Genomic DNA, 18,031 nt, shown 5'->3' with positions numbered 1-18,031 from the left:
TAGCCCATTTCGATCCCTTCCCCCCCAACCCACACCAGGGCCATCTGCTACTAGCTTGCTTCCCTTAATGTCCCATTAGCACATCCTTTAGCTAATATCACCACCATCAACACCCCTTTGTCCTTTTGTCTATGACATCAATGGCAGTCTCTTCCTGGCCTCCACCTATCACTGGCCCTATCAAGCTCTCCTGTCCCACCCCCTTCTACTAGCTTATATTTCAAATCATTTCTATATGTCTTAGTTCTGATGAAAGGTCATACGGACTCGGAACGTCAACTGTATCCCTCTCCACAGATGCTGTCAGACCTGCTGAGTTTTTCCAGGTATTTTTGTTTTTGTTCTAGATTTCCCACATCTGCAGTGTTTTGCTTTTATTTTCCCATCTTGCTCAGAAATGCCAGCTACTTTTTTGAACCAATTTCTCGTAGCCCAGCTCCACAGCCAGGTAATAGAGCACCACAAAGCAAAACCTTGCAGAGCTTTATTTTTCAACTGTATATAGATAGCACTTGATCAGAGGCTGTTGGGAAAAGACAATATGAGATGGATGAATCTGAAAAGGTTTTGAAAAATCATGAAAAGAAAACAGAGCAGTGTTAACTACAGGATGAATGAAGTCATTTTGCAGCAGTGACAATGCAAATTGGCAAGTGCAGGACATTTATACAATCGTGAATCTGACTCCATTCCAGAACCTTTTTGATAGAATTTGTTTTGTATGTGCAGAGTGGGACAAAAACTTTGCAGCCTTGTAATAAAAATTGTCGTCATGAAAAGATACTCCCTTATCCATGATAAAATAATTCCGTTTGATACCCTGAACTTCCAGCAGCTCAAAACGAACCTTAAAAATGTCAGAATCCAAAATCTTTTATCCTAAAGAAATCACATCCATATTTGTGTACACTTATCAGCTGTTCTTCAATGTGTTTAAATCTTTCCCTTCACCTCCCCCCCCCCACCCCACCAAAAAAATGTTCAAGTTGATTCTTGCTGGGATCTAGTTTTAGACTGATGTTTAGAAAAGACAGACCAGTTATTAATTTAAATAAAACATACCAACTGCCTTTACTGTATGGGACATATTTATTCCAGTTACAGAACCAGTAATTAATACATGAAAACTAAAACTCTCGTGCTCCCCCCCACCAAAATTATAAAGCATTAAAACAAACAATACAGGTCCAAAACAATTCACTTAAAGTTCTGTTTAATGGATTTTTTTTTTGCAAATGCATCAGTTTGGTCTTTGAAAACACCAACTAGTTGGAGAATTCATCACAGCTGAATAAACCAATGATTGCTTCCTATTCAAAACTGGTGAGATCTAAATAGGCAGGTTTGAACAAAATAGGCAACCATCTGGTATAAGTTCCATATTCCTCTCAACCAAAACCCACTAGTTAAAAACAAGCCTGCCAAACACATTCAGCACTTATAAAATACATCCTCCTACTTCAAAAGAATGCTTTGCCAAAGTGTTTCAGTGACTTTTCAAAAAGTGAGGTAATAAACCAAACTGCACTATCATCCAAATAATTACAGCATTTTGCCTCAATAAATCTTGATGCAACTGCATCATTATTAGGTGATCAGTGAAGTACAGAGACCTCAAAATACACTCTTAAATTAGCTAGTTATATTGACACACTTACGCCTGAAATTCCACCAATTTATGGTGGAACTCCTTTTTCTCAAAGCAAAACACCAAGAATCAGGATTTAATTTTACATGTAAACTGCATATTCTCAAACACTTGCATATTCTTCCTGTGACCTTTTCCAATAGACAAACATCATTTCAAAATTTTATGAAAAGGGTAAAGTTTGAGTTTTGAAGTGAAAGCAGTTATATTATTAATGGGGGTTGCATGTTCCATCTGAGGGGACACAGGTACAAAAATAAGCTGACACGCTTCCCCACGGGTGAACTTGGATTCACAGGTTGAGTCGGCAGGAGTTAAATCTGGTTCATGTTGCCCTTGTCCAATCACCTGTGAAACACCAAAGCAACAGGAATTAGTACAGTAAGATCTCCTCCAATAAAGTTACTCAAATATCAAAAAACAAATTTCAATCTATTGCTGGCATCTTACAGCACTTACTCATCCTCTACAATCAATGGAAATCACAACATTGTATCGTCCGCATTTTCTGATTTCAGTAAAGCTGCATATGAAGAGGATGGAAATCTTGGAACAGACTTCAAGTTCTTAAAACTGAATTTAAAAGCTAATCTTAGCAGTAGTGTTCATTAATTGTAATCTGTATGGTTGAATTTACAGTACAGAAATAAAATGGAAATGGAGGATACATTCCTGGGAGAGGAATGAGATTTGGAAAAGCATTGTGTTGAGGGTTTTCTATCTTTAATCTTGTTAGAACACTACTGTGCAGTGAACAATTCATTTACAAAACAAAATGTGATTTTTTAAAAAATCACAGTGGCCCCTACTTTGAACAATAGCAACAACATCGAAGACAGCAGATGCATGAGAATACCACCACATACAAGTTCCCCTCCAAGTCACACACCACCTTTTGGAACTATATCGCTGTTCCTTCACTGTCACTGGGTCACTTAACAGCACTTTGGGTGCGGACTGCAATGGTTCATGAAGGCAGCTCACCACACACCTTCTCAAGGGCAATTAGGGGGTGGACTATAAATGCTGGCCTAGCCAGCAACATCCACATCTCAGGAACGAACATAGAAAAAGGTCCATAATGCTCATAATACATAAAAATAATTTTTGTGGACTATATTTTACAAGTGTGTGAATTTCCGTCAAATCCTTTCAACATTGATTTACAGTTGTGATTGGAATAGTCTGGATAGCACAGGAGGATATCTTTCCATTGATTAAAACTGAAATTCTTCTAATTGCATGGTTCAACTACCAGTGCATTTGAGGAAATGCACTAAATCATTGAAAAGTGGGCCTTTTTTTTAGTAATAATAAAAATGTTTGCACTTTGCTATTATGGCATCTCATTCAACCTAAAACAAATTTCAAGAAATACCTTCCTACACATGAGGTATTATACATTAGAGATCATTTAAAGTTAAGACCAAATCTAATATGTGCACTGACTTACATGAATACTAAGTTTTTTACTCTTGTGTCCTTGGTGGGCTTTGAACCAATTGACCAAGTCTGATTTGGTAAATGACTTAAGAGCTTGAATCTGTGAGAAAAAAAAAGATATCAGGATAGTAACACATTTATTGCTCTTTTTAATACAATCGTAAATTTGATAGGGCAATTCTGAATCAATATTAATAAAGAAAAATCAACTAAGAAAATTTTCTCCGCACTTGCCTGCAGTCTGCAATTTCTTCTAGAACTATTGTACTATGGAAGTGGTTAGTGCTCCGACACACATTGGATGGTGTGTGTTGGTGCAAGTCCACATTTTCTCACATATCTTAGTGATCAATTACCAAATGGTAGCAGGAAAGATTCAGGGAGGGAGGCCTGCACTCAACCATTTCGATATACAAAATTTGGATAATGCAAAAATATAATAGAATTTGCATATTGTATCAAAACATACAGAAAAAATTGTTCAAACTGGCTGCTGTGATTTTTTGTATTAGAACAGCAACAACACTAAGTATTGCATTTACAGAAACTAATCAAGGCATCCATCAGTAAAGCGGAGAAACTCTATTCAAAGCAGCCCTGTTCTGTATTCGTGTGAGCTGTATACGGTAGCAGCCTGTAGAGATTGTAACTTTAAGTACAGGATGTTCTAATACTTGAATGCTTGTTACATTTGTTCCTGCCTAGTAACAAGGGCAGGACCCCTCTGGGAGTGTTTTGATAGGTCACTCAGATAAGTTCAAGGGTCAGTAAGCAACAGTTCAGAGGCAGTCAGTTCTTTTTTAGTCAGAGAGGAGCCCCAGACAGGGTACAGGTAGAGATCCCAGAGAAGGAACATGGAGAGGTCCCACAGAGAAAGAGAGAGAGAGAGAACCGGGTAAGGAGCCACCCACTGGTAGGAACCCCTGGGGAGAGGAGCAAAGAAAGAGGTTCCAGTCAGTAAAAGTGCTATGGTTACCAGGCTTTAAGTTGTGAGAGCTCAGGAAAAACCTTTGAGGTCTTGAGAAGGCAACAGAAGGTTGGTGATTCCGTGCTGTGGGCCACTGAGATGAAGGTAACCCTTTGCAGCAGTAGTGCTCTGCTCGGCACAGCCAAAGAGCTGAAGTTGCACTTGTGAGTTGGTGCTGGAGTGCAGACTCAGGAATCCAGGGGAACAGAGCCTCGGGAGACAAGATTGAAACCCTGCGAGGTGGGCAATTGTTGAGGCCGTCCGAGTTGGAGTGACTTTTGGAGAGAATTCCAAGGCGAGATCTTCAAAGGTGAAGAGTGGAATCCCTCATGTGAGAGAGAGACAGACAGTGTTCCAACGACTTTAGTTGACTCATAGTGGTTACTGACGCCTGGATGGGTAGCTGAGAAATCCGTGGGATCTGTCTTGGACATATTTGCTATTTAGTGTGCAGTGTGGCATGTTCGACCACATATGCCTATTAATTCATGTGTACTTCATATGAACCCTGAATGTTAGAGTAGAAGATAGATATTGTAATTTGTTTTTATCTTTCTGACCTTGTATCGTAAAGTTTATTTTGCTTGTTTAAAACCCGTGGAATCTTGTGGCCTTATTCTTTTAGCAAGCGTCTTGTATCTCAAACTTTGTCTACTTTAAACAAAGGTTACTGGTCCGGATCATACCAAAACCTTGAGAGTCTAGTCCAGGATCAATAACCAAGTTACGAACTAAGACATCTCCCAACTTCAAATGCCATATATGAGACCCCAACTTTTGAGGGATCAGCTCACCTAACTCAATGGGATCATGTCCCTGCTTATTACCAGGATTTCCACAAATCACACTTGCAAGCTACTAATGGAAATGCAGGATAATTTTTGCTTCTACTGGTTTTATTTTTTGGTTTACACATAGGATCAGATGGGCAAAGATAATCTCAGGTATGGATGGGAGTTTGTCCTCTTTAAGAGCTTCTTAATTGCAAACAATTGCTGGAAAGCAGTGGGATGGCTTTGGATATACTTGGACAGTGCCATGAAAAGGCTGCTGTTCAGTTTTGTTGTGGCTCATTGGTCATCCTTTTTACTGAATGTAAATTTGGCTTGTGCTTGTGATTTTTAACAGATCCCAACAATTCCACTATTAACCTGCTAAAATCATCTTCCTTAAGGTAGTTGCATAGCCCCAGGAATGAAGTTCAGAATCCACTCTATGCCAGAGGGCACAGAGAAGATTCAATGCTATTTTCTTGCACAGGAGCAGAAGTTTTTTTTTGCTGGGGAGAGCCTGTTAGAGGAAGGTTCCATGTTGCTGGACAAATAATTAGGAATATAGGAATGGGCAGTAAGCCATTTAGCCCCTCAAGCGTGTTCTATTCAAAGAGATCATGGCTGATCTGTGACCTAACTCCATGTACCTGTGCTTGTCCCATATCGCTTAATACCTTCAGCTAACAAAAAGTTATCAATCTCAGTTTTAAAATTGACACCTGATTTAGTATCAATTGCCGTTTGTGGAAGAGTTCCAAACTTCTACCACTGTTTGCATGAAGAAGTGTTTTCTAATTCCACTCCTGAAAGGTCTGGCTCTAATTTTTAGACAATGCCCCACTTTGTCCTAGACTTTCCAACGAGTGGAAATAGAAAATAGTTCCTCCCTTATCTGACCTGTTCCCTTAATATTTTGAAAACTTTGAGCAAATCATCCTTAGCCTTATTTTTTTGAGTCACCATGTTAAAATAAGCTCAGAGTCTGGGATATGTGTAAAATAATTAGTACAGGAGTAAGGAATCAGAGAAGTGAGCATATACTGAATGGAACAGTAGTAAAGCATGCTGCTAATATACAAGGATTACCATGGATAAATTTATGAAACCATCAATAGTGTTTATGTGCAGTAAGAGCAAGTAAGGTACTGGACTGCAGTAAAGGGAGAATACTGTACAAATCTAAAGGAATTGTACATTTGCTCTGTAAGGCCACATCTAAAGTACTGTGCTTGAATCTAAAGATACATGATAATGGAGAGAAGAAACTAGGGATTATCTTTGCCATCCAGGATAATCCTGGAGTGAGTGGTTTTGGCAGATGAGGTTTGATGTAATTAAGCCAGGTCTGATGATGGATGGTTAAGCCACTTGTATGCTAGTGCATTCTAGTCTGTGCTCCTAAGACATATGGGAGAGAAGAGTGAGATAACCAAGATGAGTGTGTGTACAGTTTGTACTCAGGACATGGGTATCAAAGGCAGACAGTGAATGAATTGCTGAGCAGATCTACAGCTGCAGAAGTATTATGACAAATGGAAGATCAAAGGCTGCACAATTAGGAGTTTAAAAGTGCAGTTCTAATTGACTTCGGAGAGAATCCCACCCATCCTACCAACCTCCACCTCAGAAATGTACACAAAGGGAAGCTGGGTTAGAAGGGATAGAAGGATAAAAGGGAGAGAGAGGAAGTGGTCAGATTTTTTTTGTGATTGAGACTATGTGAGTAGAGAAGCCTCATGAGATGGGAAGGTTTTGGCAGGGAAGTTAATATGAAGGATGAGGTGGAAGAGGTTAGTGAGTTGAGACAGAGATTGAAATCATTAAGGATCAGATTTTGCTCCATGTGGAGGCCCAAGGACAAATAATACAGGTAGAAACAAAGGATGCCAATTGAAAACAAGGAATTTAAAGCAGATGTGAGTGTGTTGGAACAAAGTGAGATGCAATAAGTAGAAGGTGCCAGAGGATTAGGGGGAAAGAACAAGCTGTGTTTTGGTGATAAAGGCCAAACTGCCATTGTGGTGGTTTCGAAGGAGACATATTTAAAAGTATGGCCAGCGGGGCAGTTGCAGTAAGTAAGGAGCAGAATGTCACCAGTTAAATGGAAAAAAACTGAACAACGAATAAAAAGCACAAAAGAAATAGGGAAGTTTAAAGCATTCTCCAATACCCGTCCTATTAATTCTCTCCTGAATTAAAATCTAACATCTATAAGCAATAGTCAATAGCCTTTCCATTTCTAAATTCTGTAAAATGAAGGTGGTGTGGTCTACTACTAAGATGATGGCATGTTTTCATAATACTTATTCTAATTTCTTAAGTAACAAAATTTAATGCACAAACTGGAAGTAATTTAGAATATGATTCTCTGTCGAGTCAAGTACACTTAATTAGCTTGACTCTTTCTTAAATTTCTTATTCATGCTAAATATTTTATTTTATTACCTCGTGGTTAAGCCTGTCAAAGAGATACTGTTGTGTAAAAACTTCATCCCAGTTTCTGTCTACTTCTTCTCCTAGATGTGTATCTTCACACAGTTTAAGCTTTATCAAAGCTGTAACCTGTTAAAATACAAAAAAAGAGAGTTTGTGATCATGAAATATTTAATTTTGAACGCAGGTCGTCTGAAATCTTTGTTTACTCACTAAGTATAGTACTTCTCAATTTGAGCTATCCTCAAATTAAAGGGGAAAGAGGGAAGGAAGGATAACCACTGGAATATACCTTTCCCTTTAATAATTTGCAGCTTGAACATTTGACTTGGGCATTATATAATCAGCATTTATTATGAATTGTGGCTAGTGTTTTCTAAAGGTTCACTAGCCTTCCCTAAAAATCTTAGAATTCATCAGATCAAAGTTCTGCAATTCTGCTACATCCAGTCATGAATAGTGGTGGACCAATTAAACAACTAATCTGAGGAGGAGGCTCCAAAAGCATCCCCACCCTCAATGATGGGGCGCCTAATGACAAGGCCAAACCATTTTCAGCCAGAAATGCCGAATGGATGATTTAACTTGGCCTCCTCCTGAGGTCCCCATCATCATAGATGCCAGTCTTCAGACAATTCAATTCACTCCACACAATATCAAGAAATGATTGAAGGCACTGGATACAGCAAAGGACATGGGCTGTAATACTGAAGACTTGTGCTCCAGAAATAGCCAAGCTCTTAGCTAAGCTGTTGCAGTACAGCTACAATACAGGGATCGACAGGACAATGTGAAAAATTGCCCAGCTACGTCCTGTCCACAAAAAGCAGGATAAATCCAACCTGGACAATTACCACCCTATCAGACTATTCTCAATCATTAGAAAAGTAAGAGAAGATGTCATCTTCAGTGCTATCAAGTGGCACTTACACAGCAATTACCTGCTCACCGATACTCAGTCTGGGTTCTGCCAGGACCATTCAACCTTAGACCTCTTACAGCCTTGGTTCAAGCATGCACAAAAAAGAGCTGAATTCCAAAAGTGAGGTGAGAGGACTGCTCTTGACATCGAGGAAGCATTTGGCCAAGTGTGGAACCATGGAGCCCGAGCAAAACTGAAGTCAGTGCAAATCAAGGGAAAAATTTCCGCTAGTTGGAGTCATTTCTCGCACAAAGGAAGATGGTTGTGGTTGTTGGATGTTAATAATCTCAGTCCCAGGATATTACTGCAGGAGTCCCTTATGGTAGTGTCCTAGGCCCAACCATTTTCAGCCACTTCATCAATGACCTTCCTAAAAGTGGGGATAATTGCTAATGATTGCACAATGTTCAGTATCATTCATAACTCCTCAGATACTGAAGCAATCCGTCCCTGCATGCAACAAGACCTGGACAACATTCAGGCTTGGGCTGATAAATGGCAAAATGATATTCACGCCACAAGTGCCAGGCAATAATCATCTCCAACAAGTAGAATCTAACCATCTCCCTTTGACATTCAATGGCATTAACGTCACTGAACCTCCCATCATCAACATCCTAGGGGTTACCACTGCCAAGAAACTGAACTGGACTCGACATTTAAATACTGTGGCTACAAGAGCAGGTCAGAGGCTAGGAATCTTGCAGCGAGTAACTCACCTCCTGACTCCCCAGTCTGTCCACCATCTACAAGGCACAAGTCAGAAGTGTGATGGAATACTCCCCACTTGCCTGGATGAGTGCAGCTCCCACAACACTCAAGAAGCTTGACACCATCCAGGACAAAGCAGCCTGCTTGATTGGCACCCCATCCACCACTTTAAACATTCATTCCCTCAATCAGTGGTGCATTGTGGCAATAGTATGTACCAGACACAGGATGCACTGCAGCAACTCACCGAGGCTACTTCAACAGCATTTTCCAAATCCATGCCCTCTACAACTAGAAGGACAAGGGCAGCAGATGCATGGGAACATCACCACCTGCAAGTTCCCCTCCAAGCCATAAACCATCCTGATTTGGAACTATATATCGTCATTCCCTTACTGTTGCTGAGTCAAAATCCTGGAACTCCCTCCCTAGCAGCACTGTGGGTATATCTGCACCACATGAACTCAAGGGTTCAAGAAGGCAGCTCACCAGCACCTTCTCAAGGGTAATTAGGCATATGTAATAAATAATGGCCTTGCCAACAACACCCACATTGCAAGAACAAATGAAAAAAAAAAACATGGTTTGTAAGAAAGTTGGAATTCTAAAGGATCGGTGTAATGGAATAATTAAAAGATGGAAGCAAAATTATTTTGTTTTCCCCAAAACAATGAAGGAAAATAATTGAATAACTATCCTTATTACAGCTGGTGTCTGAACTTGGATATGAATAGCAAAACTCAAACCTGGTAAAAAGGATCATTCTGTTGCTTCAAACAATTTTAATTAGTTTTAAAGCAAGGACACTATTACTTTTCCATGTGACCCTGATTATGACCAAAAAGCCCAGAATACCATCCAGGATATATCTGATCTATTTCAGAGAAGAGAACTTGGACTGGCTCCAGGGTTTATTGCCAAAGATCAAATCTAAGCTCCAGGACAACTGGAAAAACACTAAGGTCATTCACAACCATATACAGTGGGAATCTTTTAATTATTTTATGATTAATGGTATTCCAAATGGATGAGAAAGCTGTATCTTTAGCTTGGCTCTCAATAATTCTTGCTGAATCAAGATGGTGCCCTAGTACTAGATGCAAATTTGTTACATTAACTTCAAATCCTTTAAAGACAGGATGAACCTCAGATGAAGGACCAAGAAGCCCGGGTCAGAACCTAAGCTGGCAAAGAAAAATTCCCTCTCTTCCAAGATTTGCTGATAAATCTTCTGACTTCATCAAATTCCCTGAAACCACAATAGACAGCAGTCTCAAATACTTTGACTAAGGCAAGAGAGGGTGTGGGGAAGTTCTTGTCTCATGGTGATTGAATTTTACCTCATGACAATTGGGATCTGAGGGAGTATATTTTGAGAAAAGATGCTTTATCTTGGGTGGGAAATTTTAAAATTGTCAAGTAGTGAGGAATTTTTGTAAGATTTGTACCATTGTAGTGTGTTCCGGTGCATTTTCAGTTTCAATAACAATGGCCAAATGCTGGATTCTGTTAATATATTTTTAGCTACTGTAATTCAGGCTTATTTTCAAACCCTAATAAAACTATATCCATTGTTCAAGTTACAAACAGCAATGATGAAAATCTACACAAACTCAGAATTCATGAAAGCTAATAATACAAACTTAAAAGTCTTTAGTAATATAGTTCTAAAGAATGATCCTCAAGTGACCCACAAAAGGAGTATTTAAAATTTTCAGCCATCACTGGAGGATCAACTCAAAGTTGAGTGAATCAACAACTTGCATTTATATTAGCATCTTTAACATAGGAAAACATTCGAAGGCACGTAATCAGACAAATGTTGACATTGAGTCAATGGAGGACATATTAGGACAAATGACCAAGAGAGTTGCTGAGGCAGAGTTATAGGGAGGAAATTCCAGAGCTCATGGTGAGTGTATGCACAAGAGGCCATAGTTGGAGGAACACAGAATTCCCAGAAGATGGCAGAACTGAAGAAGGCTACAGGGATAGAGAGGCAAGGCCATAGAAGGATTTGAACACCAGAGTGAGAATTTTAAAATCAAGGCATTGGCGGACCAGAAGCCAATGTAGGTCTATAAACTCAGGTGACTTGGTGCAAGTTAGGTTACAGCAGCAGAGCTTTGGATGAGCTTAAGTTCCTGGAGGTTGGACAATGGGAAGCCAGCTGGAATCCTTGAGTGTGGAGGTAACAGCAGCAAAAACGAGGGTTTCAATGGCAGAAGGGCTAAGGGAGAGGCAGCGACGGTGATTAAATGAGGTGAAAGCAGGTAGTTTTAGCGTTGGAATCTCAGCTCCAGATCAAATAGGACAGCAAAGTTGCGAACAATCTGGTTCAGCCTCAAGCAGCCCAGGGAAAAAGGACAGAATCATTGGCTAGGAGACAGAGTATGTGGCATGGGGAGAAGACAATTGTTTCAATTTTCCCAATAATTAATTGGAAGAATTTGTGTCTCAGGCAGGATTGGATGTAGGCAAGCAGTCAAACAACAGAGGCAGTGATGCGGTTGAAAGAGGTTGTGGTGAGGTAGAACTGGGTGTCATGGAACTAGATGTTGTGTCTTTGGATGATATCGCGGAGGGAAAGCATATGGATGAGAAATAGTATAAAACTGAAGATACATTTATTCTGTCATTTTTCTGTAACAGTTGCAATCATTTTTTTTCATTAAAAAAGATTTATTGAATGGATGAGATCCAAGCAGAAAAATTGACCTTCATTCAAGGTCATATAAAGTTTTGTCTGAACTCTTTGTAATATAGTTAACATTCCTCACCTGAGTAGAGAAGGAATCTTGACTCATTGTTGTTAGCTTTGTATAAAAGCCGTTAAGAAATTCTTCAATTTTCTTGTCTACCAATTCAGTGCTGTTTAAGGTTTTAAATACAATTAATATCACTAAATCACAATGGTATTCAAAAAATTAGGATGCAGTATATGAAAATATAAAATTCCATTAAAACGTAACAGTTGAGAGTGGGGAAGAGGAAGTTTCTATGAAATTAACAATTTATTTGAATTAATACAAGATGATTTTACAAAACGTCAAGGAGTCCAACAGCCCCCAAGTGTATTGTAAATGAGGTTTGACACTCGGTGCAGTGTCACAAAGCGATGGGAACTCACCCCTCACACTTCTTCACTTTGGATTCAGGCTGAGCCTTCACTTTAAATTTACACTGCTATTTTATGCATTGGCATAAGTTAATTTTTGGCTTGCAAAGACGTTAAACTGGCAGATCTCAAAGAGATAATTCAATATAAAAACAAAGATTAGACAACATTTGATCTGCATTAGAATATATTTCATCTAAAAAGTAAAATGATTCAGCTAGGTAATAATGATTACTTTTATATTTCAATATTGCTAAATAAAATCTAGACTACCTGAAAAATAAATTAAGGCTTCACGCTGTATTGAATGTAAAACAAAGCACTACACTTTAAATCTAATTTTAATATAAAACCAATACTATCTTTTCAACAATATATTAAAACAAGATTTAATTTCAGAGAGTGGGAAAAATTCATGCTGGTGAAATAGTGGGTGCTCTTCTGAAGTGGGAGCATAGATGCATTGCTGAGCACAGTAAAACGGCATCTTAGTTTGCATCTGGTTGTGCTCTATCTGACCTGGGACTACTTGCTGCCAACACTGGGTTAATAATTGGAAGAAGTGCTCTGCTCTGCTGCAATGATCCTTTTCACCATAGCAAGTAAAGCATTTACTTAAAAGAAATTATCTCCCCAAGAGATGTCATGCATTGATACTAAACACACTGTCAGGAGTGGTAGGACGATGATTAAAATTTCCTATACAACCTCAGCCCTACTACAATTGTACAGGCACTGAAGCAAGAACAATATTGGTAGAGGTGTGCGAGCATATTGCCTATTCATCTCTTCAGTCAGACGTTTAGGGTGACCCAATGCAACCTATAGACAATAGAAAATGCCCATAAACACTACATGAATCCTCCCCAATGTCCTCTTGCTTGGGCACACCTCCAGCAGGGACAACCTATTCTGTGCCTGCTTCAATTTTTCTCTCACTAAAATATAAAAATGAAAAATTGAGCAAGAAAAACTGAATACAGAAGCTAGATGGAAATTTGGAATGGAAGAGACAGTGACAGGGGGCAGAAGATTGAAAAAGGCCTTTCACAGAATCACAGAATATCACAATGCAGAAGAGGCTCTTCGGCCCATTGAGTCTGCACCGACACGTGAGAAACATCTGACCTACCTACCTAATCCCATTTACCTGCACTTGGCACATAGCCTTGAATGTTATGATGTACCAAGTGCTCATCCAGGTACTTTTTAAAGGATGTGAGGCAACCCGCCTCCACCACCCTCCCAGGCAGTGCATGCCAGACCGTCACCACCCTCTGGGTAAAAAGTTTTTCCTCACATCCCCCTTAAACCTCCTGCCCCTCACCTTGAACTTATGTCCCCTCGTGATTGACCCTTCAACTAAGGGGAACAGCTGCTCCCTATGCAGCCTATCCATGCCCCTCATAATCTTGTACACCTCAATCAGGTCGCCCCTCAGTCTTCTCTGCTCCAACGAAAACAACCCAAGTCTATCCAACCTCTCTTCGTAACTTAAATGCTTCATCCCAGGCAACATCCTGGTGAATCTCCTCTGCACTCCCTCCAGTGCAATCACATCCTTCCTTTCAGTCCCTCCTAATTCAAATTTGTGATTGTGGTGTGGGGTGGTCATTTCATCTGACACTACTTGGACCAAAATTAATATTCAAAGTCAGTGTAATCTTCAGTGACCCAAAGATTTAATGATAATGCACAGTATAAACTCACCTAAACTTTGTTGCCTGTGTTTCCACTGTTATAGAAAATCCCAAGATTCCAGAGGTATTTCGGCAAGAAGGATACACATGGTACCTGAAGTGCAGGACATAAAACTATATGAAGAAAGCCACTCTTTTAAAATAATAAAATAAACAAGCCAATAAATACTCCTCAGCTGCTTGTTCTAATGGTGAGGAACATTGATGCAATGTTAGGCTTTTATTAAGGTATAAGCCAGAGGCCACAAGTCTTAAGTAACCCATGTAGCATCATGTTAGTCTTGACTGAAATTGATTCAATAAGATAATTTTATTCAAGTACAATTATTTAGTTTGTACCTCTATACCTATACAGTCACTAACCTGAGATATATAAACCTGAGGATAGATACAGCAGTGTTATGAGCATGAGTAGAAGTTCTTAAAGAGCTGAAACTTACTACCAAATTCTCTCAACCAGAAACTTGTCAAAAATACTTCAAAACCTTTCCAGACGACTTGAAATCAACAAATCCAATGAACTGGTATCTCCTGATTGTATAGCAACAAGGAATGCACAAAGGCTTGAAATTCTTCAGTGTTCCTTTATTAATCAATGCTTTCTTTACTAGTGCAATAGTTTCATGCATTTTTAAAAGAATCTTTGTTAACAAAAATCTTAGTTCTACTCAGTTTGCCTTTCATTTTAAATTCTTGATTCTCATTTTTCTAATTTACAGTTTATAACCAGCACAGGAAAGTTTTGTGCTTCAACTACACTACACGCATCTAACTTTCCAGCATCAAATGGAAGCTGGGACCCACATTAAGAAAGTTTAGGTACAGGAAGGTGATTCCTTACTACTATGTTCAGTGCTCCACTCAACATTCTTCTCTTGTTCCTTTAAGCTCCAGTTACACCATCCCAGACACGTTTGTATACCCCTATATTCCCAATGTTTTAGGATCAAGAATTAACTACATAATTTCCCATTCCCTGTGAAACACCTTACATTTATCAAGTTTTCCTTTTAAAACCTGAGTTTGACATCATTTAACCATTATTTTCTACTTCATCTAGACTTCTCATTTACTCTTTTCAGCTTTCATGGCAAACTGGACTACTTCTTTCATCTTATTTTCTCAATAAGTTCAAAAAAAATCTTAGAACCATAGAAAAGTTATGGCGCAGAAAGAGGCCATTCAGCCCAACATGTCTGTGCTGGCCAGAAAAAGATGAAAAAGAAACTAGCTGCTCATTTCAATCCCACTTCCAGCACCTGGTCTGTAGCCTTGCAGGTTACAGTGCTTGAGATGCAGATCCAAGTACCTTTTAAATGAGTTGAGTGTTTCAACCACCGATTTAGGCAGTGAATTCCAGACGCCCACCATCCTCTGGGTGAAAAAGTTTTTCCTCATGTCCTCTCTTATCCTTCTGCCAATCACCTTAAATCTATGCCCCCTGGTAATTGACCCCCTCAGCTAGGGGAAACAAGCCCTTACTGTCTACCTATCTAGGCCCCTCATAATTTTGTATTCCTCAATTAGGTCACCCTTCAGCCCCCTCTGTTCTAAGAAAAACAACCCTAGCCTATCCAATCTTTCCTCATAGCCACAATTTTCAAGCCATGGCAGCATTCTTGTAAATCTTCTCTGTACTCTTTCCAGAGCAATTATGTCCTTCCTATAACGTGGTGACCAGAACAGTGCGTAAAACTCCAGCTGTGGCCTAACCAGTGTTTTATACAGTTCCATCATTACATCCCTGCTTTTGTATTCAATACCTCATCCAATAAAGGAAAGCATTCCATATGCTTTCTTTACCATCTTATCCATCCGTCCTGCCACCTTCAGGGACCTGTGGACATGCACTCCAAGGTCTCTCACTTCCTCGACTACTCTCAATATCCTCCCGTTTATTGAGTATTCCCTTGCTTTGTCTACCCTCCCCAAATGCATTACCTCACACTTTTCCGGATTGAATTCCATTTGCCACTTTTCTGCCCACTCAACCAAACCATTGATATCATTCTGGAGACAACAGCTATCCTCTTCACTATCCAATACACGGCCAATTTTTGTGTCATCTGCAAATTTCCCAATCATACCTTCCACATTCATGTCCAAGTCATTAATATATAGAATAAACATCAAGGGCACCAACACTGAGCCCTGTGCAACACCACGGGAAACCGTTTTCTATTCGCAAATACATCCATCGACCATTACCCCATTTCCTGGGGCTGAGCAAATTTTGCATCCAACTTGCCACCTTCCCCTGTATCCCATGGGATCTCACTTTTCTGACCAGTCTGCCATGTAGAACCTTGTCAAATGCCCTTACAGAAATCCATGCAGACAACATACGCCCATCAATCCTCCTGGTTACTTCCTCAAAAAATTCCATTAAGTTAGTAAGACACAATCTTCCCCTAACAAATCTATGCTGAGTGTCCCTGATCAACCCATGCCTTTCTAAGTGACAGTTTATCCTGTCCCTCAGAATTGATTCCAATAAGTTGCCCAACACCGAAGTCAGACTGACCAGTCTATAATTTTCTAACCTATCCCTTGCACCCTTTTTAAATACTACAACATTTGCAGACCTCCAATCCTCTGAAACCTTGCCTGTATCTAGTGAGGATTGGAAAATGATCCTCAGAGCATCCTTCCTAGCTTCCTTTAACAGCCTGGGATACAATCCATCCGGCCCTGGTGACTTATCCACCTTCAAGGATGTTAGTCCCTCCAGTACTTCCTCTCTCACTAAGCTTATTGTATCTACTGTTTCACACTCTTCCTCATTAACTAGAATATCAACATCAGCCCTCTCCTTAGTGAAGACGGAGACAAAGTATTCATCGAGAACCTTGCCCACACCTTCAGCATCAGAGATTTACCATGTACATCTCTGATAGGCCCTACCCTTTCCTTAGTTATTCTCTTGCACTTAATGTACTGGTAAAACATCTTTGTGTTTTCTTTGATTTTACCTGTCAAGATTTTTTAGTATCCACTCTTTGCTTTCCTAATTTCCATTTTTACTTCATCCTGTATTTTCTATATTCCTCTAGGCTTTCTACAGTATTAAGTATTTTGTGACTCTCTTGGCCAGCAGAAACCCAGATAAAATGCACATTATTAAGCAGGAGGAGAAAAATACTTACCCAAGAGTTTCTTTTGTCCTTAGAAAATCAAAGCAAGGCTCTTCCATGTGCATCTGAAATCAAAGCAGAAAAATCTCAGCAAAAGAAAAATACCCTATGAAGTATATAAATGACTTCAGGTCCCTTTACACTCATTTTTTATTACTTTCACACAACTAATCGGGATAAATGTTTACTTGGGTTGGACCTAAAATTCGACTTCTATTTCAGCAAATATGACTGAAATGAGTATACCAAATTGGTGCGGATTTATTCATTTTTTTGTTCTTGGGATGCAAGTGTTACTGGCAAGGACACAGTTACTGCCCATTCCTAGTTGCCTTAGAAAGTTACAGTGCATTTCCCTCTTGAACAGCTGCAAATCCTTGCATTGTAAAATCTACCTCACGGATGGAGGTTTGGCTATATGTCAGCATAAACATAAGACGACTGATTTGAAGTGCAATTCTTGTTAATTAGATGCAGACAAAAGGTCCCAAATTTGAATTCTAGCTTGGGGCTGAATTAGCTGATAAAACAAGCCTCAGTTACCCTGATTAGGGAGGAGAGTAAATAAAATCAACTAGCATTGCTATTCCTGTTTGCTAACCAGTGACACATACTGGAAATCGCAGATGTGTCGAGATGTCACGATCTTTACATGTGACGCGAGGGCAATTGGATGAGGCCAATGTAATGAATCTGTACTTCATTTGCTTCATGAGACTTGCATCTCTCAAAAATAGATTTAAAAATAAATTGTAGATCAGTATCACATAAATTTTGGGGAAAATGTTTTAGATGACAAGAGATCAAATTGGTGATGTTATGAAAGCCTGCGAGGTGAGCCATTGTTGATGCCATCCGAGTCTAGTAATTGAAGAGGAAATTGAAGAGTCCTAAAGATTCAAGAAGGCAGCTGAAGTTTGGTAACTCCGTGCTGTGGGCCACTGGGGCAAAGTTACCCCTTTGGAGCAGTAGTGTTCGGCTTGGCGCAGCCAAAGAGTTGACATCGTGCTTGTCAGTTGATGTTTGAGTGTACTTGGGAATCCAGGAGAATGGAATCTGGGAACACGAGTTCCTGCAAGGTCGGCTGTCAATGAAGCCAGCCAAGTTGGAGCAACTTTTGGAGAAAATTCCCAAAGTGAGATCTTCAAAAGGTGAGTATTGGAATCTCTCCTGAAACTTCAT

The 18,031-nt window shown here is 39.6% G+C and overlaps 1 protein-coding gene across 2 annotated transcripts in view; it reads right to left on the bottom strand.

The window, feature by feature from the left end:
* Positions 1-1,070: 1,070 nt before the first annotated feature.
* The window catches only part of LOC144692360 (nardilysin-like), a 114,064-nt gene continuing 97,103 nt past the window's right edge, over positions 1,071-18,031 (bottom strand). For both annotated transcript variants that reach the window (XM_078561110.1, XM_078561111.1), the window contains 6 exons: positions 16,862-16,914; positions 13,726-13,809; positions 11,678-11,768; positions 7,277-7,393; positions 3,102-3,191; positions 1,071-1,996 (listed from right to left, as the gene is read on the bottom strand). In XM_078561110.1, the coding sequence (XP_078417236.1) occupies positions 1,799-1,996; positions 3,102-3,191; positions 7,277-7,393; positions 11,678-11,768; positions 13,726-13,809; positions 16,862-16,914 (633 nt within the window). In that variant the 3' untranslated portion in view covers positions 1,071-1,798. The remainder of the gene's footprint in view (positions 1,997-3,101; positions 3,192-7,276; positions 7,394-11,677; positions 11,769-13,725; positions 13,810-16,861; positions 16,915-18,031) is intronic.

This window comes from Cetorhinus maximus, chromosome 17 (genome assembly GCF_964194155.1).
Source record: "Cetorhinus maximus chromosome 17, sCetMax3.hap1.1, whole genome shotgun sequence".
NCBI lineage: Eukaryota > Metazoa > Chordata > Chondrichthyes > Lamniformes > Cetorhinidae > Cetorhinus > Cetorhinus maximus.
Note: the sequence above shows the minus strand (reverse complement) of the source record. Positions and strands in the feature narration are given on the sequence as shown.